Consider the following 26,514-nt stretch of genomic DNA (forward strand, 5'->3'; position numbering starts at 1 on the left):
ATATCGAAAAATATTTACGGACAATATTCTAGTAGCATTTTTATTTATCACGTTCTTGTTTGTTCAAAAAATGGACATTAGAGAGTTACGGCTCGTGGATCTAAAAATAGGGAGATCAGTTTTTTTACTCAAATGATTTATTTAAATCGATCTCCCTTTTGAAATGCGAAATGGTCAAAAACAGTCACACAAAAAAAAAGTTGTCTGTACTTTTCATGCGACATAATATGTTATCCGTAGTATTTTTGCCTCCTGACCACGAATCCGGTGTCAGAATTGAGCTATCACATCACAGGAATTTCCTAACCTCAAAAAACATGTCAAAAATAGTAAAAATTCACGAAAAAGTGCTAGGAAAAATACAAAATTTTTTTTTGTATATTCAAATGTTCATTTATATGATTAAGACCCCGCCGAGTGTGAATCCCTGGGCAGAATTTTCTAACCTCAAAAAACCGGGTCAATTAAGATCAGATATCAGGAATTTTCAAAAAATAACAGATTCGCGCCAAATTTGGTATACGGAGGTTTTCAGGGTCGCTGATCACGGAATATTACAATATGAATTTCGCAATTCTGACCTCGAATACGTAATCAGTGACCCCGAAATCCCCGTATACCAAATTTAGTGCGAATGTGATATTTTTTGAAAATTAGTCGGCCATTTTGAATCCGCCATCATGAATTTTGCAAAATTTACCTCGGGTTCGTGACCAGTGTCCACGAAAACCCCCGTATACTAAATTTGGCGCAAATCTATTATTTTTTGAAAATTCGTGATATCTGCCCTCAATTGACCCATTTTTTTGAGGTTAGAAAAAGAACCATCAATTCTGACCGCAGATTTGCGTTCAGCGGGGTGTTAACTATATAAATGAACATTTGAATATAGAAAAAAAAATTGTAATTTTCCTAGCACTTTTTCGTAAATTTTTGCTATTTTTGACCGGTTTTTTAAGGTTAGAAAATTCCTGAGCTGACACTGGATTTATGATCAGGGGGCAAAAATACTACGGGCAACATATGTCGCATGAAAAGTACAGACAATTTTTCTTTTTTTGTGTGCTTACTCGTTAGTTTAGTTAAACAATTTTTCTATACTGAGCGTAGTTAAAGCCTTAACCTTTCTTGTCTCATTGTATTTCTTAAAAATACCTTTATCCTTTTTGAAATTGAAAAAAGACGCTCACTTTTCGACTATTTTCATAGAGAGTAAGTTTCACACTTTCATAAAAGTAATACTCAGGTTATTGTCAATAAATGGTTGTAACACAGCAACTGCGCTTCACTTTTACTTGACTGTACTACTGTACTTTCTGCCGCGTTTGATATTTTAGGAGGCAAATATTCTTCAGCACTTGAAATATTAATTTCACTTTTCACTTCATTCATACTTAACACTTAAATAGATTAACAACAATTTTTGTTCCAATATTCACAACATTTCTCAATCCTACAGGTACGCTAAAACCTGATAAATACATACACCCTGTATGTATTTATTCTTGTATGTTGTATGTATGTTCTTGTAAAGGATATTTGTAAATAAGGGTAAGAATAAATAAACCAAGTACGAAAACTCGATTGGAGGAAATATTTTTTGCAAATAGACAATTTTTTAATAGGTACCTGCAGACTTACCACATTGATACAATGAAAACTTTTTTGGAACCGCTGGAATTTAGACATCCTTTTCATACGTTAACACTATGTCCATTAATTCTTTGTTACTAGATATTAACAGACCATTTTGGTATGTTTATTCGCAATTATTATTAATACACACACCAAAGGCACACTTTTTTTATAAAAAGAAAAATATCGTCAGTAATAACTTGATTTAAATATTTCATCATTAATAACATCGTCACACAAAAAAACGTGGTTTGTACCTTTGATTTGTTGCATCTGAATCTGAAGTGTACATACCCCCAAAATTTTGAGTATTTGGCAAAAAAATAGTGAAAAATCGCCGAAAATTACGTTAGTGAGCTGAAAAAAAATTCGAAAAAAATTATTTTCGACTTGATCAAGTGTGTTTCTTATATATTTTAATACGGCGGATTCTAGTCATAATAAAAGGCACACGTTTCGATAATGAAATCTTTTTATGCGGTATGTAACATGGAGATAATTTCAGAAGTTCTCAATAAGTTTAAACAATTTTGATTATTACTAATTTTCCACATGGTTTCACTGGTTCTCAAAATTTACCCCCTATTCTTTTACTTATAAACGCCAAATTAATGTATCGTCAGTGTTTGTTCCGTTTTTTGTGAATTCTAACCATATTTAAGAGTTTTCGAGAAAATATTGTTTGATACACAATTCCGATGTCGCTTTTGCATTCTCGAATGTTTTTATTACTCACTGGCGCTGACACACTTGCCATTTGTGAATATAAAAGAGATGTTTCGCAACATAAAATGAAAAATAACTGTTTTCTACTTCCGTAAATAAAAAAAAACATGCATAATTTCTAATGTATTTTTTTTCATGGCATATTCCTTTAAGAATTTGGAACCGTATTAACGAGTTACACCACCCCAGGATTTAGTCTAAACTGACACAAAACAGCGGTAATTAAATTTAGTGGCAGTTTGTGTAGCTTTTATTAAGTACTTCCTTTTAGATTAGAGTCAAACTAGCGCATTTACACCCGCCTACTAAAAATAGCGCACATCGACGCCCATAGAGACATTAATTAAAAATCAATCTGTCACCGACGGAGCACTAATTGAGTGGCGCTTTGGCGTTGTCACGCGTCCCCGTATCAGCGGCCCAATCGAGTATCTAATAGGGGCTTATCAGGATTAGTTCCGGGCAGGGCATCAGACAGAATATAATTTATTGCAAATTAAAATCCTGGGATGCTATGAACTGCGGATAATGCGGCGTTTCCTCCGCGCACGAATGGACTGGAAATGGTTTGATCCTATCGCGGACAATAGGATAATATCGACGACGCCATCAAATTGAAAAATCAGTCGGATAAAATGAATAGCTAGCTACAATACGGTACAGTACCTGTTAAAAATGTCAAGTGATTTTAATTGTTTTTGGAGTGTTTCTGGTCATGGCCAATTTAATAACAAGTCTGATACGGGAAAAACTGCCCAAAAAATAGAAAATTGCAAATAGGTATCTCTAAAAGTTATAACGGCAACCCTAAGAATGGCTTGAAAAGAAATTTAAATCTGTATGCGACAGAGTAAAAAAATACACGATGTTTCGTTTAAGTTAACAAAGTTTTAGCTGTTCGAAGTTATCAAAATGTAACAGTAAAAATGGAACACCTAGTATTAAATGTTTTAATTTGTTGGTATACCATAATTTAGTGTTACCTATGCCCTTTACAGATACCAAGAATCCACTTGATATCACATTCCTGAAAAAAGTTACAAGCATCTCCGCGGACCCTTGCATCTGTCAAATTTTTTCTTTAAAAATTAATATCTCAAAACCTATAACCCCTAAGTATAGGGAATATTTAATAAAGTGACTCGCAAATTTCACGTAGAATCCGAAAACGTAATAATAATCATAATAATAATAATAGCTTTATTTGCCCAACAGTGTACAAGCACCATTTACAGAGCAAAATCCCATATAGTGGTGACTTCAGACGGATATTGGTTCTCGCTCTAAACATACGAAAAGTAATACCTTGCCTAGAATGATACCTAGTCATATTAAAAGCAATTTGCCCTAAAAGTTCAGGACAATCGATCTCATTATGCAGCAGTCTATACAAAAACTTTTCTTCTTAACTCTATAGAATCAACATTAAACCTATTTGTTAAACAGTTATAATCTATTCCTCTTACAGGATATTGACCATCAACTTTTAGAGCCAAATATGTCAAAAATCTCCTTTGTACTCTTTCTACTGCGTGAACATGAGAAATATATAAAGGGTACCAAATCAAACATCCGTATTCTAACTTAGCACGTATAAGAGAAAAATATAAAATTTTCAATAAATTAATGTCATTAAAACATTTACAGTTTCTGATAATAAAGCCAAAGCATTTCATTGCCTCCGAAACTTTGAGGTTTATATGAATATTAAATGACAGCTGATGATCAAAAGTTATTACTAAATCTTTGACTGATGTGCAGTATATTATTGCTAATGACATACTCATATTTATAAAAAAACTGTTTTTTGTGAATGTTACTATTTTGCATTTCGATGCGTTTAAGTATAATTTATTTTGTCACACCAAACTTGAACAGTATTTAAATCAGTTTGTAGAAGTTTACAGTCGTCTAATGATTCCACTTTGGAGTATATTTTTAAATCATCCGCAAAAAAAAGTTTGTGTGATAGTATAAGATAGCTCAAATCATCAAAAAACAAAAGAAAGAGTAAGGGACCCAGATTGGATCCCTGGGGAACTCCAGATGTGGCTGGATATTTATTAGAGTGAAATCCATTATAAGATGCATACTGCAACCTTCCAAGTAAATAAGATTTGAGGAACTGTACTAATGCTGGATTAAAGCCAAAATATTTTAGTTTTATAGGTAAAGAAAGATGATCAATGCTTTAGAAAAATCTGTATAAGCCACATCCACCTGTCCTTGACTAACTATATATCAGAAGTGTATTGAGAAAAAACTGATAAATTAGTGACTGGATCGTTTATTCATAAAACCATGTTGATGTTCTGAAATTTGATGACAGACTTGATGACAGGATAAATTCTGTTATTTCGAAAAGTTTAGCAAAATTTGATAAAATAGAGATGGACCTGTAATTGGTTATTTCAGATTTATCACCACTTTTAAACACCGGAACTACTTTGGCTTCTTTCCATCGAGTTGGAAATATTTTGGCTTTCAGGACGAGATTATATAACTTAAAAAGAGGTTTAACCAAAACACTAATACAATATTTTACTATAAAAGATGATATGCTGTCTGGACCAGAAGTCATTTTATTTTTCAGTTTTTTTGCAGCAATTATTATTTTATTCTCAGATACTCATTCAATGTTAATGTTACATAAAGGTCTTGGTATAGCAGTAATATGTTGAGTTACAAGTTGACTAGATAAATATTCACTGAAAAAATTACTAAAAGCATTTACATTATCCTTAGGATTTTCATATGAATCATTTTCATAAATTACAGTGTCTGGTATCCTAGATGACTTATTCTAACAATTTATACATATTTACTTACAGATTGAAGCAACAACTGCATGTTAAGTATATTAGGTACTTAAAACTTTTACTAGAAAATTAATATCAACCCGATTTAATCAATTATATTAGAATGTAGGTACATCTAATTACAGACTATTTCACAAGATTTCATTCACAATCAGTGTTTTACGCTTTCCAAGTGGTTTAATGAAATTTTCCAGCAGTAGGTTTTAGGTATGCGTATCCAGTTTCGCTCCAGCTTCAAAAATAGCTATTAAATCATAAATTTATCGTGAAGTATTATTGAAAACTATGCCACGCCGTTCGGCCTACTATGTAACACCTACTGTGCCACATATCCTCACTAGATAAAGCGTATACTGGCAGTTACCCAAGTAGATCATGCCGTGATTCATGTATATTGATATAAATGTAATCTCATTGTTGTTTATATTCAGACTGGCATGTAAAATATATTTCAGAGCGACAGCATAAGATTGTGTTCTATTTCTTTTATTAAAACACGAAAAAAAATTAAATCGTTTGACCTTTTACTTTGTTGTGTTAATTATGAATTATAGAAAGCACTTCGTATATATTCATAATATACAGTGTGTCCCAAAATAATGGAACAAAATTGTTGAGTTATGGGGAAGAAAATAATTAAATGTAAACTGAGTAAATAATCTTTAATTAGATTTTTATATAGCTTTTATAGCGTTACACTTAAGTAGACTGCATATAGACTAATACTTAATAGAACAAAGATACTTTGGTTTTTATATAAGCATTTCTGCTGATCAGCGTATTTAACCACAGCGTCGGCTTCGCTGGAGTAAGTTTAACTTAGGACTATAAACACCATTAACACGAGCTTAGTATACGGAGTGTTCGACTTATTTTATTTTGCGTTCATCCAATAAAAATTCATATTTTTTTCAAGTTCAGATTTTAAAAAATCGCTGAAACAGATCAATTAGTTAATAGAAATTGACACGTTTCTGCAATATTTTTTATTTTTTTGAGCCATGTTTGATAAGCTTATAACATTACAGACATTTTTTAAAATAAAACGCTCTATATTTTATAGTATAAATAGCCATTCTAAAGACGAATTCAGCGAGGTTATACCTACGTTTTGTCATAAAAAATGTAAAAAATTGTATTTTATGTCGTACTGACGACTATTTCAAACAATCATTAGTCTCTTCTGTACTTTAAAAAACGTACCTAACCTACTCATTTTTAATCTTTTTCTACTTACTTTAATTTAAAGCTTTTTTCTAAAAAAAAAACACATCGATAAACACATAAAATTCACCAGAGTACCTTAAGTATAACTTGAATCGTTTTTGTTCCAATTCATTCGTTGTTGAAATTAATCATATATACTGACGAAGCAAATTCTTGCTTAAACGGAACTGTGAACAGGCAAATACTAGGTTTGGAGCCCAGAAAATCCACATTGGATGCGAGAAAAACGTACACAACGGCCGGAAAAAGTGACTGGGCTGGAATAATAGGGAATCTCATACTGGGATCCTATTTCTTTGAGGGACATTTGAGAGGGGACATTTATTTGGATTTTTTGAGTTTTCGGCTAACTCAAGCCCTGGAATTAATTTTTCCTAACCCTAGTGAGCCCGATATGTCTGCTGGTGATGTCTGGTTCCAACAAGATGGTACCCCTCCATATTTTCGCCTCGATGTAAGAAATTACCTTAATGAAATTTTCCTAAATCGATCTAATTTCGATATAAAGAGTATGGCTATCTACCTTTCTGCATATCTCTGTCCCAATTACTCGTATCATATAATTAGTTTAAAAAAAACACGCTTAGAATTGGCGTCTACGTATAATCAAATTTAATATACAGCGTGTCCCACGAGTGCGGGAAAGTCCAATATCTATGTTAAAATGAGGAATATATGTATTTTTCTTTTTACTATGTTGCCACATTTCTCGGAATGTACAAATTAAAAATATATTCAACTATACAGGGTGTTCCACTTTTCCTGGCCAGACACCAACTTTGGTTTTTTAAATGGAAACACGCATTTTTTATATTTTTTTCGGATTCTACATCAAAAATAAAGGGCACTTTGTGTAGAATAGTTGTATTCAAATATTCACAGTTTTTGAGATATCTCGCTTGAAAGGTTTTTCTAGTCGATATTGGCAGCTTACATTTTCTGATACTGACAGGTTGTACTAATAGCTACTAAGCCCATTTTTTTATCAGATGTTTAGTAAGGATGACTCTTCCGAATCATGCTGCAAAAACTGGCTTTCGTTATACAGGGTAACCAAAATATCATGTCAAAATTGCCAATTGAAAACACCCTGTATATTTTCATACCATGAGATGCAGAATTAAATTCTCTACAACTTTGCTATACTCGCTCCTATACCAAAATTCATTAGTTTTTCATGAAAAAATGCGAAGTTTGCAAATAGCTTATATGTAAAATAACGTAGTAGGCTCCTGTCAAAGGATAATCTGGAAAATTTTAATAGTTTTAACTAGATGGATTTCACAGGGTCTAATGACACTTACAGTGTACGATAATTCAATAAACAAAGAAATCTAAATAAAAAATTTAGATAAATTTGGAACGAATACACTGAAGATGAATTTTTCGAGACAAAACGTCCAAATTTAGTTCGGGCTGAGGCAGTACAGTATTGGGGGTCATGAAGGCTTGCAAAAAATGTAATAAAATTTCTATGGTCGTATTTAAAAAAATGAAGTTGTTGATGGTTCTGCAAAGACAAAACGTTACATATAAAAATTGATTATGCCATTCGATAGAGGGTAAAAAGTGACCATGAGAAAGTGTTCTTCTTTTTTCAATATCACCTCAAACAAAGCTGAAATGAAACAAAAACGGATTTCCAAAATTTTTTCATGTTAGCCTTGATTTTTTAGTCATAATGTTGGTCCCCTGATTGCGCAACTTTGCCCTCATTTAAGCTACTTCGTACCTCTTACCGTTTTCGAGATCTCTGTAGTGAGAAGCGAATTTGTTACAGACTGTATACAGGGTGTCCCAAAAGTGACGCCCGTCCTTATGGGTTTTGATTAAGGGGACAAAAACAAATCGAAAATCAAGAGTGGAAAATTTTCCGATTGTTTTTCTTTGCCGAGTTATTCAAAAAATTTATCAAAAAACTAAAAATAAAATTTGGGCTGGGTTATTAAATATTTATGTAATTCAAAGTTGTATTTGCTGCAGCTGTATGTTTTTAAATGAAACCTTACCATTGCTGCATGACGTTCCGTTAGCAGTTAGACTAAATTATTGGTTTCAACATGATGGAGCTCCATCACATTATGGTTCACGAATATAAAATTATCTGAATCAAAACTTCCGAGACAGATGGATTGGAAGTGGTGGACCATGGCCTCCTGGATCACCAGACCTGAATCCCCTAGATTTTTCCTTTGGGGTTATTTAAAAGAAAGAATTGATATATATACATATATATACGCTGCTGTCGCGTTAATAGACCAAGAGATGCTACAAAGAGTCCATGCTTCAATGTTGAATCGTAATAATCTTTGTCTTGAAGTAGAAGGCAACTTATTTGAACACCTTTTGTAAAAACAATTTCTATTATTTAAGCACATTATGGTTTTAGTTTATGTTTTATTAAAAAAATGCTTTTCTATATCCTTTTCAGGTCAAAATAATTCCTTACACCCAGGTACAACCGACAATCGAAAACTATACTTATCTACTATTGGTTATAAATTATATGTCTTGGTTCCCATAAGCACAGACCTCAGTTTTGAGACAAAAAAATTAATTTTCACTTTTTTTAGTTTTTTTAATACTTTTTTGAATAACTCAACTACGGAAAGCAATCGGAAAATTTTCCACTCTTGATTTTCAATTCGTTTTTATCTCCTTAATCAAATCCTAGAAGGACGGGCGTCACTTTTGGGACACCCTGTATTTAATAACCGCTTTGTATAATTATTTCTTGCTAAAATGTGAAAATATTTAAATTTCAAATACCTAAGTGTGATGTAAGGGCGGCTCCACAAGTAGAACAAGTGAAGACAATTTTCAAGAAAATTTGATTTCCAAAGGATTAAATAAGAAAATGAAAAAGTATAATTGTTAATTAAATATAATCACAATCTATGAGTTATTCTGACCTGAGATAAATGCGGGCCACATTCCCAAAATAAAAATAAATAAAACAATAGAAAATATCACCACCTCGACAGATTTATTAACCGAACGGCAATCCAAACAATTCAAACTCCTCCAACTTGTAATTCGAGCCAAATTAAATTGCTTCCAGGCAAATAAAGCGGCCGATTTATTTGTTTCCTTAACCCCAAATATAAATCCGTCAATGAAAGTAACGAGCCAGCCATCAATGACTACACTCCAAATCCCGAGTTCCACACAAATTTATTTTTGACATGCGACGTACATCCCCGGCAGCAAGGCCTATTTTTAGCCACCCACGATCTTTGTTGACAGATCGCTTTGGAAGGAGTACATAGACCGGTGTTGTTAATACTGACTTGTCTGCTGCAGATGCGGGTTGTTTTAATTCGCGTAGATGGATGGATGTGTGGAGAGTTATATTGTTTGTGAATCACTTACGTTTTCAGCGCAGTTTCGTTCGAAAGCCTAAACGCAAACCCAGAGTACATTTATCTGCAATCGGCATAATATTATGGCAGGATTTTGCCGTTTTCAAACGTGTTACGAGGCTAATAATAAAATAGTAGTGTTTTTGTAAGTTTTATGACACTAACAGTGGCAGAACTACCATACAATAAAAGGAAACACTGTGAAGGGGTTTTGGGGACTGGTTGCTAGGGAATTTGAAGTCAAATATCATGCCAAAACAAAGTAAAAACTTACAAAATTTTTAGGGCCAAGGAGACTATCGAAGCCTCTACCTCGATGAATTGGGTTCCTACGTAATCCTCCAATAACGTACTCTGGGTAAACGCAAGCCTCTCGCTAATCGACCCTTGTCCATCTCTGTTTTCTGCCTGAAGCGTGGTATCTGGACCTGATCTCCTAAAAAGACACGCTGTCTTTGTTGCCTGCAGCTTGTAGTACATCCTTTGGTTGGGTGGGCACTTGCACTGAGATTTTTTCTCACTGTTTGCCTTTGAAACACTTTTTTATGCTTGGTACTTTTCTTGTCTTTCACTGTCTTTTTTGGCTAATCAGCGTTATGGATCGGCAACAGGTCCGTAGTTGGTCCTCAACGATGTGTGAGAAATTTGGAAAGTCGTACAACAGGTACTCGCCAGCACTTGGTCTTGGTTACTAATACGACGAAATTGAGAGTCCACGTTCGAACTCGCTTTGACATGGTTCCGCCAAGTCCTGAAGTTTGTCTTCAATACAGTTTCTGACATCTGGCTTCTTTGTATTTGGGCGATCGCTGGGATTGGTTCGACCTGTCAGAGAATCGGCTGATTGTTGACATTTATGTATTCTGTGACGGCCTAATGTTAAATTTGCAGAAATTATTACCTGGACAAAAAAAATATGACCCTATAGGAAATTAAATTTTAAATTGAGTTTCTTCTTTTTTAAACTCGATCCAAAATGGCGAATATGGTCAAAAAAATTCGCAAAGTTGTAAAAAACGATTTTTCTTAAATAACTAAAAAACTGTAGCCCCGATCGAAAAGTTGTAGGTTTTAAAAGATCTATCGACTGATTTTCATACGTATCGATTGCTTTATTACTTTTCGAGATACATATATTGAAAATTCCGTTAAAAATCTTCTCTTTTCTCTTCCTCTATAAATTTACATTTACGTTCCCATACTTGCTATTTACTGTAAGTATAGCGTCAAGCCAAAAAAGTACATTTTTGAAATATTAAAAAATATTAATTATTTTTCGATAAACGATTTTTTTGAAAAAAAGACTCGAAAATTGACTAGATCCTTTCATCTGATGATCCTACAGTAACGATTTTTAGTTTGTTTTCTTCGTAAAGAGTCGTGTCACCATGCTATTAAAAAATTTTGGGGATTTTATTAATTTTAAGGACCAAAAAATCACTTTGAAAAATTGCTTTTCTTTGAGTTTGTTTTTCTCAAATAACTTTAAATTTTTACTCTGTGGCAACGAATTTTATAGAAAGAAACGCTAACATTTTTACACGAATAAAAAAAATGTTTTTCTATGACATTCTGGAGCCGAGGTAATTTTTTATTTAAAAAAAAATCTAGAGGACGCAATTAACATTTTACAGCGATGCGCTTGATGAAGGTTAATACTGGAATCTTATGTTTTCAAGAAAAAAATAATAGGATATGTTTCATTGATTTTCAGTACCTATTAGTAATTAAGTAATAAAGTGAAGCGCACAAGCGCGCGTTCGCTCTGGGAACTAATTACGTACATTCTAAATGGCTTGCGTTTGCAAAATCTTTAATATTTCGACTTCTGGACCACGTACGAAAATCCTTCTGTACTTAATCTGGGGTAGCTTGTATATTATAGTCATGTTCACCTTAGAAGCAAAATAGTCCCGGAAAAGAACGTACCCAAAAAAGTACAACTTTTTCAAAGTAATTTTTTGATCCTTAAAATTAATAAAATCGTCAAAACTTTTTAACAGCATGGTAATATAACTCTTTACGAAGAAAATAAACTGAAAATCGTTACTGTAGGGCCATCCGCTGAGAAGATTGTTGAGAACGCTTTTTTTTTCAAAAAATCTCAAAAGTGTACTTTTTTGGCTTGCTGTGGGCTATGCTTACAGTAAATAGCAAGTATGGGAACGTAAATGTAAAAGAGTTCTAGAAGAACAGTAAAGAGAAGATTTTTAACGGTTTTTTCGATATATCTCGAAAAGTAACAAAGCAATCGATACTTGGTGGCCTATAACTCCGTTGTTTATGGACGAATCTTGACGATTTTTTTTTTATATCAAAGGTCTTTTCATGCTCTTTCCAAACATATAATAATATGTGGCAAAAGTATTCAGGAACACGGCACAATTAATTTTGCAAGGGGATTTTTAAAAAAAATTCTCCTGGTTGCAAAATTGCGTTTCAGTGAAAAATAATAACGAATTATGATAAAATATGTTGAAATCTACCTATAAAAAAATCAGCGTCACTATAGGTAACTTTTTCGTGTCCTGTAGACCGACTGTTAATTAATTTATGTATAAAGCCATAACTTATAAACTATTCAACTGACAGAGCTCAGGTTTCGCACATCATGTTTGTCAACGAGTGACTACAATCTGAAGACGTGGCGTAATGTGAAATTGTGTATTTAACATTTGCATAAATAATAGTTTTTGGTCCATAACTTGTAACCTAATTAATATTTTTTGACGTTCTACGTCTAATTTTGTACGTTTTTTAAAGACGAAAAAAAAAGTGTTTTACCATTTTTCTGTACAATTAACAATTAACAATGGGATAATCAAAAGCTGAAGATACTACACGTGAAATTGTGACCATTGGCGCAAACATGCCTTATCCGAAAGTTGATTGTTTCGGAAATACAGGGTGTTGAAAGTTAAAATTTTAAAATTTGTGAAACTATATTTTTTTAGGCGACGAATAAGATGCGTGTTGTAATTTCAGCATTACTCGTAGAGGGCGCCACTTACGACCAATTTTACCGAAAATTTAGTTAATAACTTTTACCCTGTATGTCTAATATGAAACTTGATTCAAAACCTGAAAGAGCAATAATTTTTCCATTAATTGTGTATTCTTCTTTCATTTCGGTATCTTGATCCGTTTTCGAGAGAAATCGATTTAACGAACACTATGTTCTAATAATACGAGAAATTAAAAGCGAAACAAACCAAATGTTTCTTCGTGTTATTACAACAATTAACAATAAAACAAATGAAATTCGTAATAATGATTTAAAGTCAGTGTTCGAAAAATCCACCGTTGACATTTACACACTTTACACAACATTTTCTGAGAGATCTTCGAGTTTGAAATAACATATTGGGATTGCGTTTGACTTTGTTGGCAGCGATTTGTATTCTTTGCCACAACTCTTCACACGAACCAATAGATTCTTCCAAATAGAAAAATGAAGAGGATTTAAGTCCGGACTTCTGAGTGGCCAAGTAAAAATGCTTCCATGGCTTGAAGAAGTTTCACTTTATTTAAGAAGAGCCAGTGCTTGCATATTTAAATGCAGTTTTTCCAAATCGCTGGATTGGCCATGTAATTATTTTTGCTTGGCCATCCAGAAGTTCGGACTTCAATCCTCTTGATTTTTCTATTTGGTCTCGAATGAAAGATATAGTTTACAAAGAATCTATTGGCTCGTGTGAAGAGTTGTGGCAAAGAATATAAATCGCTGCCAACGAAGTCAGACGCAATCCCAGTGTTGTTTCAAACTCGAAGATCTCTAATGAAAACGTGTAAAGTGTATGTATCAACGGTGGATTCTTCGAACAATTAACAATTGCTTTAAATCATAATTACGTATTTTATTTATTTTATTGTTAATTGTTGTAATAACACCAAGAAACACTTATCAAAACATAATTCGTTAAATCGATTTTTCTCGAAAACGGATCGAGATACCGAAATGAAACAAGAGTACATAATTAATGGAAAAATGATAGCTCTTTCAGGTTTTGAGGTAAGTTTCATGGTAAATATACAGGGTAAAAAGTTATTAGCTAAATTTTCGGTAAAATTGGTCGTAAGTGGCGCCCTCTATGAGCAATGCTGAAATTACAACACACATCTTATTCGCCGTCTAAAAAAATATAGTTTCATAAATTTTCAAGTTCCTAACCTACATATTTTCAGAATAATCAAAGCAAAAAAACGATTTAAATTTTAACTTTCAACACCCTGTATTTCCAAAACTATTAACTTTCGGATAAGGCATGTATGCGCGTCACCATTTCATGTGTAGTATCTTCAGCTTTCAACTTTCCCATTGTTAATTAATCACGCTGTATAGGTACCCTTTGAACTACTTATAAAACAAAAATCAGTCACTTCAACGCATAAAACGCGTAATCCCCTTTTTCGGCATAATTTTTCTAGCCTAATTGCTTAATCCACAAATACAGTAACATTTCGATAGGGAGTAAAATTGTTTTAAAAATTATGTGACTTTCCACGTGACCACTTTGTGTACATATAACAAAGATTAGCTCCAGTTACAACTCTGCGTGTACGAACGGAACAAAATTTTCCGCGCAAATCAGTGCCCGGCCGATTATCACCGGGACGAAAATCATGACGTTACCCGTCAACACGCAGCAGACCGGGCTTGCCAGCTGCGTCCTGCAGTCCTGCGAATTGATTTACTGCAGGAGGCAATTCATAATTCACTTACAGCGGACCGACCCATCGCCAGAGCAAACACCTGACCGAGATTCTGCCCCGGCGTTATTGACTCTGCTGATTGCCGACTTCTGCGAACGTGAAATTCAATTAGCGATGGAATGTAATTAGTTAATTGTGAAGGGGAAGGGGGCATCGCGGGGCTGGTGGCGATTTTACAGCGGTTCGAACTTCGAAAGTGCTTTCGTTGTTTCAGATCGTTTCGACGACAGAAAGCGGTAACACCTTTGACGTTAACTTCGGTTATGAGATTCTGGCTAGCGGAAAAGCCCAGAAGAGGCAGTTAATTAAATTGGAAAGGGATCTTGGTGGTGCCCGTAGTCCCATTATCTGGCTAGTAAATTCAAATTTGTTCAATGTTTGTCAAAAGCTGGTAAAGTTTACTCGACTACGAGTACGTTTATGGATCAGTGAAATAACTTAATCGTTCTTGTTGAAATAGGAAAGAGAAATCGTAATTTTAAGCAAGAAATTTTCATATAAATGTCGATACGAAAACGTTTAGTTACAGTCCATTCACTGAAGCCACTGATTTTGGCTACCAATTTTTTCGGATGGAATGAATTGACGTGAAATTTGAACTGTAGCTAGGGAATAGCCCAATTAAAAAAAGTTATATAGTGCCGATGTGTACTTTTACCCTAGGGAGGGATGCCACCCCTTCTGGAGGGTGGGAATTTTTTCTATTAAATACCAGCTGCTGCATTGAATCTTGTACTTTACTTCCTAGTCAAACAAATAACTATTAATAATAGCTTTGTAAAAAGAAAAATTTGATAGCGCATTTTAAATTGGTCAATACTGCTTTCTGGCTTGACGAAAAAGATCTACATTGTCAAGAAATTGTACTTAAATATGTACAAACTTTACTGAGACTGAACACCTATTTCTGTATACATATAATATCGTTTTTGAATCATCAAAGTCAGGAGAGAAATAAGGAAGCTATAACCAAACGAAACAATCTGTAACAACGTAAACATTTTTGCGTTTGTTCAAATGAGCCATTAACCCGAATTTCGGGATTACAAAGCGCGTCTCTGTGCTGACTATTCCAGTGAACTACGTGAAATATTAACTACCGACCGGGTTTTAGAGTAATTCAATAAAATTTACAGCCGTTCTATAAAATTTACTTTTACTCCGGCCATATTTTAAATTTAAAACCCCATAAATTCCAATAAAACTTTGAAAGAGAAACCCTAAAAATGATTTACAGTCGTGCACAGGTATCTATGGCTAATTTCAGAGTTATAAGTAACATCTACACAAGTTTTATTTAGAGTTAAAGAAACTCAACACAATTTTGAAACAAGTTCCAGTAACTGAGTTATACAAAAGATTGCAAGTATATGAACTTAAAGCTAACAGAAGACAACAAAAAATTAATACACTTAAGGAAACAGTAATAACAAATTTATAATAGGTTTGGAATGTAAAAAAGATTGTGAAAATTCGAAATATTTGAAATTATTCAATTTTCGTAGCTGAAAACATACATAGGCATTGTTGAGAGTTGCACGAACAAAATTTGGACAGGACATAGCTATAGTCTGTTTGGAAATGAAAGAGAGTAATAAAACCCCGAGATAAGAACCGGCCATGGGCGTGGTAATATTTCGTTTCAACAGGGTTCAAGGCACCTTCAGGTAAAGGGCGAAGATTAATAGTGACACATATAGGTAGTGCCAGTGGTTTTGTAGATGGCGATTTACTTTTATTTGAATCTAAAAATACAGGTGACTATCACGAAGACATGAACGCAGATGTAATTGTCATGGATAATGCCAGTTACCATTCACGGCAGACCGAGCGGACGCCTACGACTCCTTGGAGAAAAGCCGATATAATTCAATGGTTATCCGGAAAAAACATTTCTTTTGAAACAAATATGGTGAAAAAGGAACTTTTGACACTTGTCAATCTTAATAAAGATCAGAAAAAATATGTTATCGATGAAATGGCAACAAATCGCCAAATAACGGTACTACGGTTACCACCTTATCACTGTGAACTTAACCCAATCGAATTAGTCTGGGCGCAGGTAAAGGGAGCTGTAGCGCGAAATAATACGACGTTTAAATTAAGTGACGTGAAAATTTTGTTAAAAAATTCCTTGGTACGAGTAACTGCTGATAACTGGCAAAGATGTATACATCATGTACAAAAAGAAGAGGAGAAAATGTGGGAACTCGATAATTTAATTGACGTTACTGTGGAACCTATCGTTATCAATCTAGGAGACGAAGATAATTCATCAGAATTTTTAGAGGATGAATTTTAATATACCTACTTTTTTATTTTCTTTATTGTACATTTATACAACACTACATTTACTCACCATAATTTGAATTTTCAAAGTACATATATTTTTGTGTGGAATAAAAGTCTATTCATTAAATTTAAATAAATATTTTGATAATAATATTGAATAATTTTATTTGAATTACTAAAAACCCTCTTTACCCGGTTATGATGCTTAAAGTAGCCTCATGTTTTGCTGTTTTTATATTGTTTACTTGTAAGAGAAATGGACCGAGAAATTGAAGCGGCATAGACAAAGACGGATTGTCGGGGATTAAATTTTAGCTACCTGCTACAATTTAGTACAACCCGGTCACACAAAGTTTTTTTAAAAGTACACCTCATCTATACCGATATAACATAATATAAAAATATTGAATATAAGCACAGTACTACATTTATTTACGATTTGCATACATAATAAGCTTTTATTACTCTCTTTCATTTCTAAACAGACTATAATACAATGCGAAACATCGCCGAAATGCTAAAAATGCTGTCACCGCCGTTCTTGGTGGTGAAAATTCGAAATATTTCAAATTATTCAATTTTCGTGGCGCTCCTATTAAAATATCACATAGCAATCAAATAAATCCAAAAGTAAGGTATGATTTGATTGTACACCTAGATCTTTTACGGAAGTGGACCCTGTTAAACTTTATCTTATCAATGAAATTTGAAAACTCCATATTTATAGGTAACCTAGAGAAAGTGTGACATTTATCTACATTTATAACAAGTTTGTTACACAATAGGCATATGATAAACAAATAAAGCATTTCGAAAATTAATATATCAACTAAACTAGAAATTTCACAATACCTTTGTAGTTCACCAGTTTCAATAATTTTGAGTAATAATTTTAAGCAATAGTTACAATGATTATGGTATTTAAAATGCTCATTGCTATTACATTACCTACCTTACAAATTCCTCTTCAAGTTTGTGAACACCCTGTAAATATATAAAAAGTGAACCAAAGAAGTTAGCAAGGATATCCACCAACCTGGAAAACCGGAAAATGTTAGGGAATTTAAAAATAAGGGAGTCAGGGAAAAATTTAGATTCGTATCTGGATTATTATTATACAAGGTGTCCCGTTCATGTTTCAAAAAAACAAGTGTACAAGTTCCTCATGGGAAAATAATGGGGGTAGTTAATGTAACTTTTTTATCTAAGATGCCCTGTTTTCGAGATACAGTGTGTTGAAGTTGTTACTTGCCATATGGTTTTCCTTAATTAAGTATCTTTAAATCGGTTAAAGACAAAATGTAAAAATGTATACATGAGTAAACATCAACTGTGTGTTAAGAATAACAACGGTTTCTTTCTGAAAAGCAGTGTAGCCGATACAGGTAATTGGAGGGGTACAATCGAAAAAAAAAATGTAAAATTCTAAATTTGTTACTAAACGGTTTTGTAAACTTTAAAGCATACTACAAAAAAGGTATACTTGTTGAAATTCGGTAGCATGTACCATTTTCGAGAAAAATTAAGTTGCATTGAAGGAAATGGGAGATAATTTCAGTATTTACTGTAGTATTTCGAGTTTGCACATTTATTTAATTGTGCAGCTGTTTTGTTCTGTATGTCTCGCCAGTCTGTTTCTTAATATTTTTCTGTTTTTATCCCTTTTCAAGAAAATTAAGCATTTCCAAACCGTTGGATTGGACGACTTTGCTTGGCCTTCTCGCTGTCCGGATTTTAATCCGTTAGACTTTTACTTTTATGGCCATTTGAAAGGAATTGTTTACAACTTTGTAACACCTAATCTGAGGCAAGAACTTTGGGTAAGAATAAAAGACTCCGTACAGCAAGTTAGACGAACATATAATTCGTTTCTTGTTCTTAATAGTTTCATAAAACGTTTAGGAAATGTGTTGAAGAGAATGGGGGACATGTAGAACATTTATTATAAATTAGTAGACTTTTTATTACTGCCACCTTTCAGTTTGTTATGTTATTTATTATGTTTATTATGGATACGTAGTTATTTCCAGAAAATATGGGGTTTGTGTTAATAAATATTTTCTGTAATATCTTCATAACCGAGGTATACAATTTTTGTATAGAATAAAATTCTCTACCTATTTCTGATGGTTGCGTGTAAAAATTTAAACGTACAAAAAAGTTACAGAAGAATATTCACAAAGGGTTGTATTAAAATGAACGCCCTGTATGATTTAACCTTATACAAACATAATCACTGCATACTTTATGAAGAGAAACTAAGCAACAGCAAATTATGCTAAAATCGGTAAACTGGGTTCTGAGTTAATGAGAAAACAAGAAATAAAAAAAGAAACTGTATTTTTTGGGATATTTTTCGATTAAGTTTGGCTAAATCGGCACCATTTGTGTTCTATTCTAATTTCTTTTTGCCGCTACCAACCTAATTTGTTTAACAATCGGCCGTCAACTTTGACAGTGTGTAACTCTGTTGTTTCTCAACGAATCTTGACGATTTATTTTAACTTCAAGCTCTTTTCATAAGCTTTCCGAATATGTAATAATATATAACTATATCACGCTCGTGCGTCGTATATTTCCTTTTGCAACTAAGGCTAAAAAATCAAAAAATAAAAGAAATTTTCAGGTTGCAAATTTGAAATTAAAAAAAAAATGATAGATTTCAATGTATTATTATGAACACTACCTTGAAAAAAATCAGTGCGATTGTGGAAGATCCTCGGGATCGTCCAGGCTAATAATTAGTTAATTTGTTTATAGGCCATAACTTGTAAACTATTCAACTTACCGATTCCAGATTTCGTGTGAGTTATTAGACAGTGATAAAGAATGAGAGGATGCGATGCTAAAACGTTCTGGTAATAATAACGCAGTTTATAAATAAACTTCCTCTGTTTATAACTTTTGATCTAATCAATATTTTTTGACGCTCTAGGGTTAGTTTTGTAGGTCTTTTGAAGAGGAAAAAAAAGTACTTTACTGTTTTCTCGTGAAAATGAACGGAAAAAAGTTATAAGCGAAAAACGTGAATTTACATAAAAATTATACAATTAACTACCCTGTAACCAATCTTCCCCCCATTTTTATGACTGTGGAAATTAATATATTATTGTACATAATATTTAGCATCTATAGTGATAAATTCAGCTTGCCGAAACAAAAAGTCGCGTCCAACTCTATATTTCCTGAACTATGAAATGAATGATTTAAGAAAGCATTCGTAATAAATTTTTCAAAAAATTAATATGAGTGCAATATTAGTTAAAGTTTATATACAAATTGGAATTTAATATGTGCCATTACTATACCTACTGTAAGTTGTGTATTTTATTATATTGTTTATATACTTTATGTTTATTTTTATTAGCAATATACCAATGCCTTTGATTTTATTTTTATACTTTTTTACATATCGATAAAATATAATTAAAACCAAAGTGCCATCTAGATTTTTTGAAAAAGTCAGGGAATTTAAAGATAAAAATCTGGTGAGTACCTTGAATTAATGGGCTATTGTGGTTTTGTCAAAAAAATTATCAAAAAATAAAGTGTATCGGTATTGAACATACATTTTATTAACCGCAGTATTCACCACAAAAATCATTGCTGACATTTTTATACTTAAAATCTTTTATAAACTAAATTTGTCACGTTAATCTGCGCTTGAGTTTTCCGTGGATCAAAAAAATCCTCCTCGAAGTGGGCTGGATCTTGATATCAATTCCTCTTGTATTTATGACGATATTTAAGTCGCGTGAGTTAGACGGTATATTCAACATATGGTAATTTTTTTGCGTCTTCTCTGTTTCCGTTATGAAAATTGTTGGTGCGTTCATTTTGGAACTAATAATTTCTGTGATCGATTCCATTTGTTCGTCCTCGTTTGTTTCCTGTACGTTTGAAATAGCTGGTAAAGGTCTTTGCAGCATGTTTTTTAAGAGACTCAACGACCGCGCCATGTCCGTACTTTTGATTTTTATTGAATTTTTACTCAGTTGATAGAAATCGGACGGAATTGTAATTTTTCTACGTCCGCTCATTTCTATATCCAAATTGATCAAATCTCTCATCTTCAGTGATTGGGCAGTCACTAAACTACTGTCTAGATGTATTTCTTGCAGTTCCAGGTAGTTTTTGTCCGGAATTCTATTGTAAATCTCATACACGACGTTCGGTATTGCTTTGTCTACAGTATTAAATCTGGAAACAAAGGTTTGTGTAGCTACAATCCCCTTTTTGCACTTACAAACTCTCCTTACCTTTTGAGTTCTACGTAATTCTCTCATTTTTCTACATATGCACTCGCGTTTCATATTTTTTAATGTGACGTCTTGAATCAACCCGTTTAACATAGAATTCATAACGTCCACCACCATATCTTTCACTTCACTGTATTCCTTGTAAATTGAATAAATTTGTTCTTCCACGACACATTCAAATACGTCTATCAGTAACGAGCTCAGTACCGGTGCTACTATCTCTTTTATTGCGTTTAATTTTTCATCATCCGTAACCCCTAATTGTTCCTTTAATTTATCGTCTTTTACAATTCTTCCTGGTACGGCTAATTTCTCATCCCTCTGCACAATTTCCTTTGCCTTTTTACTGTCCTCAACTTTTCTTTCAGTTTGTTCCTGTGTTCGTACTTCTTTTATACTGTCTTCAACTTTTCTTTCAGTTTGTTCTTGTGTTCCTGCTTCATTTTTACTGTCTTCTACTTTTCTTTCAGTTTGTTCTTGTGTTGTTGCTTCTTTTTTACTGTCTCCAACTTTTCTTTCAGTTGGTTCTTGTGTTCGTGCTTCTTTTTTACTGTTTTCAACTTTTCTTTCAGTTTGTTCTTGTGTTCGTACTTCTTTCTTATTGTCTATTTCTTCCATCTGATGCAGCTTTAATTCTTCCTCACTGCCATTTTCGAATTCTTCTATATTTAACTTCTCATCATCCTTTGACTTTTTCTCTATTTTAGAATCTACAACACTTTTTATTGTCATTTCTGCAACGCCAGCATCTAATATTTTATCATCCTCCTTAATTATTTTCTTTTCAATATTTATTGCTTCATTATCCTTTGAAATATATTTCTTTCCTTCAACACTTTTTATGGACTTTACTGCCACATCGACATCTAATTTTTTATCATCGTCTTTTGTTGTTTCTTTGCACAAACTTATTACTTCGGCGTCCGGGTCTTTTGGAATTTGTTCCTTTTCTTCAATGCCTTTTACTGACATTAGCGTTATATCGTGCCCTTCTATTACATCTTTCTGAATGTCTTCAACATTTATTGTTTTGTAATCCGTTGACATTATTTCTTTCTCACTGCTTATTCCTTCAGCATCCCTTGCTATTTTTATCTTTTTTTCAGCATATTTTATAGTAGTTTTTCCTACATCATCTACCATTTTATCATCCCTCTTAGTTATTTCTTTTTGTATGAGTTTTACTTCATCATCGCTTTTTATCATATCAGTTATTTTGGTATCATCTTTCTTGATTATTTCCTTTATCTCCTCCATGCTTTTTGCCTCATTGTCTTGTACTATTTCTTTCTTTTTAAATTCTTCAGTGCTTCTTATTGATTTTTCTTGTATATCTGGTTTTACAGTACTTTCTTTTTGTATGCTTATTCTTTCATCAACACTTACTACCTCTTCTTTCACATCATATTTTACAGCAACATTTTCTTCCTCTTTATCATGCTTTTCTGTTGTTTCTTCGTTAATGCTGATTTCCTCTATTTTAACACTTTTTTCGGATGCATCTATATCTAAGTCTTTGTCATCATTTGTTATTTTGTCTTCAATACTGATTTTTGTATCTTTTATATCCAATTTTTTATCTTTCACATCTAGATTGTCATCCTCTGTAAAAAGTTTAAAATCTTCGTCCAAAATGAATTGAATACCTTCATACTTTCGAAGTATTTCGAGATCTTCTTTTGCAGGTGTTTTCCTTACTGGAAAACTACTATCGATTATGGACATTCGTTTCGATTTTTTGACAATGACTTGTTCCACTTCATCTTCAGGTTCTTCTTCTTCGACACCAACAAATTTTCCAATTTCTTTTGAGGAAATCCAAGATAGTAGTGGGTGTACATCGTCCGTGACAGGTTCGTTATATTCCGAGGTATTTGGTTGAACTATTTGTTCTTCTTCTTCTATTGCATCATCATTTTTAATTTTTGTGGGAAATTTATAAGTTTCTTTCGTCCTCCTCAAAATTAATTTGTCAGTATCTTCATCTATTCTTCTTAAATTGGATTTCAGAGCCACTAAACGAGAGAGAAATGGTTTCTCCTCGCTGTCTCTCGAGGTGACAGCTATTGATTTTTCAGGATCATATTCTGGACCTACATCGTCACTGTTCAGTTTATTTACTACAAATACTAAATAATTGTCGAAACTACCGGATTGGTTTTGCACCATAAATTGTTTTAAATTCATGTCCGAAATGCTCACGTAAAATTTTGACCGCTAGCCGGCCCCATTTTGGTTTTGGCTTCGGTGACGGGTAACACTGACATTGACACTGACTGAAAGTTTTCTGAAGCAAAAGGGTTTTTGGTCATTTCAGTTTTCATCATAGTCTCCCCAAACTTCACTCGCGCCTTCTGCTTTGTAACAATTTATTCCGTCACGATGAAATAATCAACACTCTTTTAATTGGTTATAATCTGCAAATTGACGTCCACTGAAGCAGCTTTTCTAATTTCCGAGTACAAAAGTCTGGCGGAACAAAGCCAGACTATATAGCAGGTGTACAGTTCAGGAAACTTCAGACGTGGAAAATGTGTTAGACACTGGCTGCTTTGTTGTGAAGAAGGGATATATCTTTTTAATGCAAACAAGGAACGTTTTAATCAATAAGATAAAAATTGCTTGGTTCCAAAACCCGGTGACCAAGAGCTTCAAAGCTCTGAGAACTCTATGAAAACATTGCAATGGACTCTAATTTTATTTCTGGATCATCGTCTATCATCTATCTTTCGCGCTTGAATATCTTTAGAACTATTTAGAAAATTCTAATATTAGATGAATAAGAAAATATAAATCTATCTCGCATCAATGTGTTAGTTCCAAAATATAGTTAATGTTTCTTTCTTCCTTGCTGATTCAATTGTTTTTGTTGCAGGCCGAAGCGATAATGAAGGTGGAGAGGTAAGGGGTCGCAGTCGCAATACAAGAAGAGACGATCCTAGAAGACACACTCTGGGTGGCGAACAACAGTACTTGGCGATGGCTGGTCAGGGAGGTCCACTGTCTAGGACTATGGATCTAGAGGTAATGATCATGTTTTGGGGAATTAAAAGACTATTTCTTTTGAGTACCTTTATGCGGTGTAGCTCATGTAGACTGAGACAGTCATTTCCATAAATTCCCGCAAATATTGACGCGTTATCACGTAAAATGACAAGTCGACGCGCATTGTTGTTAACTTAATTTAGTAATTTCAGTAACTAAAGTCAGCAAAAAAAATTATAGGAGCAGAAAAATTTCCAAATTTCTTTAGTGATTTTTGAGAGGCTGTAACTTCGCGAATAATGATCTTATCGAGAAAAAAAAGCGTTTTGAAACATGAAGATTCTAGTTCAAAAATTCAATTTTGAAAAAAAATCAAATTTTCCAAAAAAAAAATTTTTGTGTTTTCTTTTTACAGTTTTACATGAATATTTCAAATGTCGAGAAAAAAAAGTTTTTTTGAAATTTCAAAAATTTTGATTTCTTTTCGATATTTGATGAAATGAAACGCGAAATTATGGGAAAATAACGCAAAAAAAATTGTTTCATCTTAATCATTAATTGATGTTTAAAGAGCAATAAACCCGCTCCTTTAATTTTTTATAATACCGAGGATTCAGGAAAGGAAAACGATTCCACCGATCGATTTCAAAATCCTCATGGGCCTGTATTGAGCTAAAAAACCCTACAAACATTGGTACTTTTCGTAATATTTGCAAAGTAGTTGTTGATTTTCCAAAACAGCAGAAATAGTAATTTTTGCACTTTTTCAAATTAATACTGAGTATAAAAAAAAATTATCAAACATACCAAAAGGCCCTTGAAAAAAATTGCTTCAGGTTTCTATAACCCTCCTTCCGTTCGCTGTACGATCATTAGATCATAAGATATCAATGACCAAAAGGAAAAGGTGACTTTTCACTTCACCAAATTGAAGTTTGATTCTAAATTTTTGCCTTGCCTATTTCTTTTGGTTGAGCCGAGAGTGAATTGTTCATCTCAATATTTCAAAACTAGAATCTTCAAGCTTCAAGATACTTTATTTTTTTCTCCATAAGACTATTATTCAGGAAATTATAACCTGTCAAAATTTCACTAAAAAAAATTGGAAATTTTCCTACTCTCCTGTATGAGTGTATGCTAAGATTGACTATCTTGTAATATGAAATTCTAAATAATTCTGAGTGATATATTAATTTATAAAAAAACATACAAATATTTTTAACACCTTTTTAATAAAATTAATAATACAATTTTCGTGAAAAATTATATGATCTGAAATTTCCGAAATTTCTTAAAACTCTTGTAGAGAAATCTTGATGCTCCTGCTTTGATAACCCAATACGGATTCTCCTGATGCCATAACTGAATCTAAAATCATAGTGGATACCGTGTTCTTAGAAGAGATGACACAAGTTTCAAACTACGCACCGACTTCAACCGAAAGGATTGATAAAGTTCTTCAGTCATTCTGTATTAAGTCTATTTTCGAATTTCTAGTATTTTGCAATTATTGAAAACACACTTTTTATTGTATTTTTACCAACAAACTTTTATTCCTTTTGGTCTCAATGAAATATATTTTCCTGTCAGTTCAAAAGCATCTGTTTGTTTTATCTTTCTTCGCAATAGTGAATCTTTTTGAAGCACGAATTATAGTTATTGGTATTTTGACTAGTACCTTTGTCTTCTATATCGTCCTCAGTAATTTTTATAAGCTAGTCCCTTCTTAATTCTCCAAAAACACCCATCAGCAAAACTGCTTTATGTAAGAGGTAATCCCATCTGGAGCTTTATTAATAAAAGATTAATCTTCCACTAATTCTTTGGATTTGTTCGGGACATATTTTTTAGATTTTATTTTGGAAAATATCGAAATGCGAGTGAAACAGGCAATGTCATTATTTTCGTTAACTATTAGTGTGGAACTTAGTGGAATATAAGTCCACAAATATATAAAGCAGATTTTTCGGGCAAAAATTACATTTAGTTTCTTTACTTTAGCTTAACAGATAATTTTAAAAGCTAGCAAAATTAGAATATGATTTCCTTCCATTTTATGTTTTATATTAAGCTATCAAAGTCTCGGGAAACCTTTTTAATCTAGTCATGAAAAAAGAATTGTAGGCTTTCACCCTTAGACTAAATTAACGTAGACCCCAAGACAATATAATTCCTACAACGTCCTTGGTACGTAAATAACTATTAACACCCAACTTTTTTTATCATTTTTGCTTGCAATAATGGTGCAACAAACAAAATTATTTCGAAAATATGCCGGCGTTGGCGTCTGCCTCGCGTGCGACGCAGAGAGAGATGCTTGCATACCGTCTGAAATAGTTGTTGAATGGGAGTAGACAGCTGACAACGTCGTAATAGATCTAGACAAGCAAATTACATCTGATGTGCATTTCTACAACCTTAGCACTTTGTGTAATGTGATAACTTTTCCCTGAATTGACACATACCATCCCTCACAAATATGCAACTCAATTTGTA

The 26,514-nt window shown here is 33.0% G+C and overlaps 1 protein-coding gene across 1 annotated transcript in view; it reads left to right on the top strand.

The window, feature by feature from the left end:
* Nucleotides 1-26,514, top strand: part of LOC108907297 (coiled-coil domain-containing protein AGAP005037) — a 104,360-nt gene that overhangs the window by 55,242 nt on the left and 22,604 nt on the right. Inside the window, exon 2 of the mRNA XM_023454280.1 lies at nucleotides 23,909-24,057. Within this exon, the coding sequence (XP_023310048.1) occupies nucleotides 24,013-24,057 (45 nt within the window). The 5' untranslated portion in view covers nucleotides 23,909-24,012. The remainder of the gene's footprint in view (nucleotides 1-23,908; nucleotides 24,058-26,514) is intronic.

The sequence above is a fragment of the Anoplophora glabripennis genome, unplaced genomic scaffold (genome assembly GCF_000390285.2).
Source record: "Anoplophora glabripennis isolate ALB-LARVAE unplaced genomic scaffold, Agla_2.0 scaffold222, whole genome shotgun sequence".
Taxonomy (NCBI): domain Eukaryota; kingdom Metazoa; phylum Arthropoda; class Insecta; order Coleoptera; family Cerambycidae; genus Anoplophora; species Anoplophora glabripennis.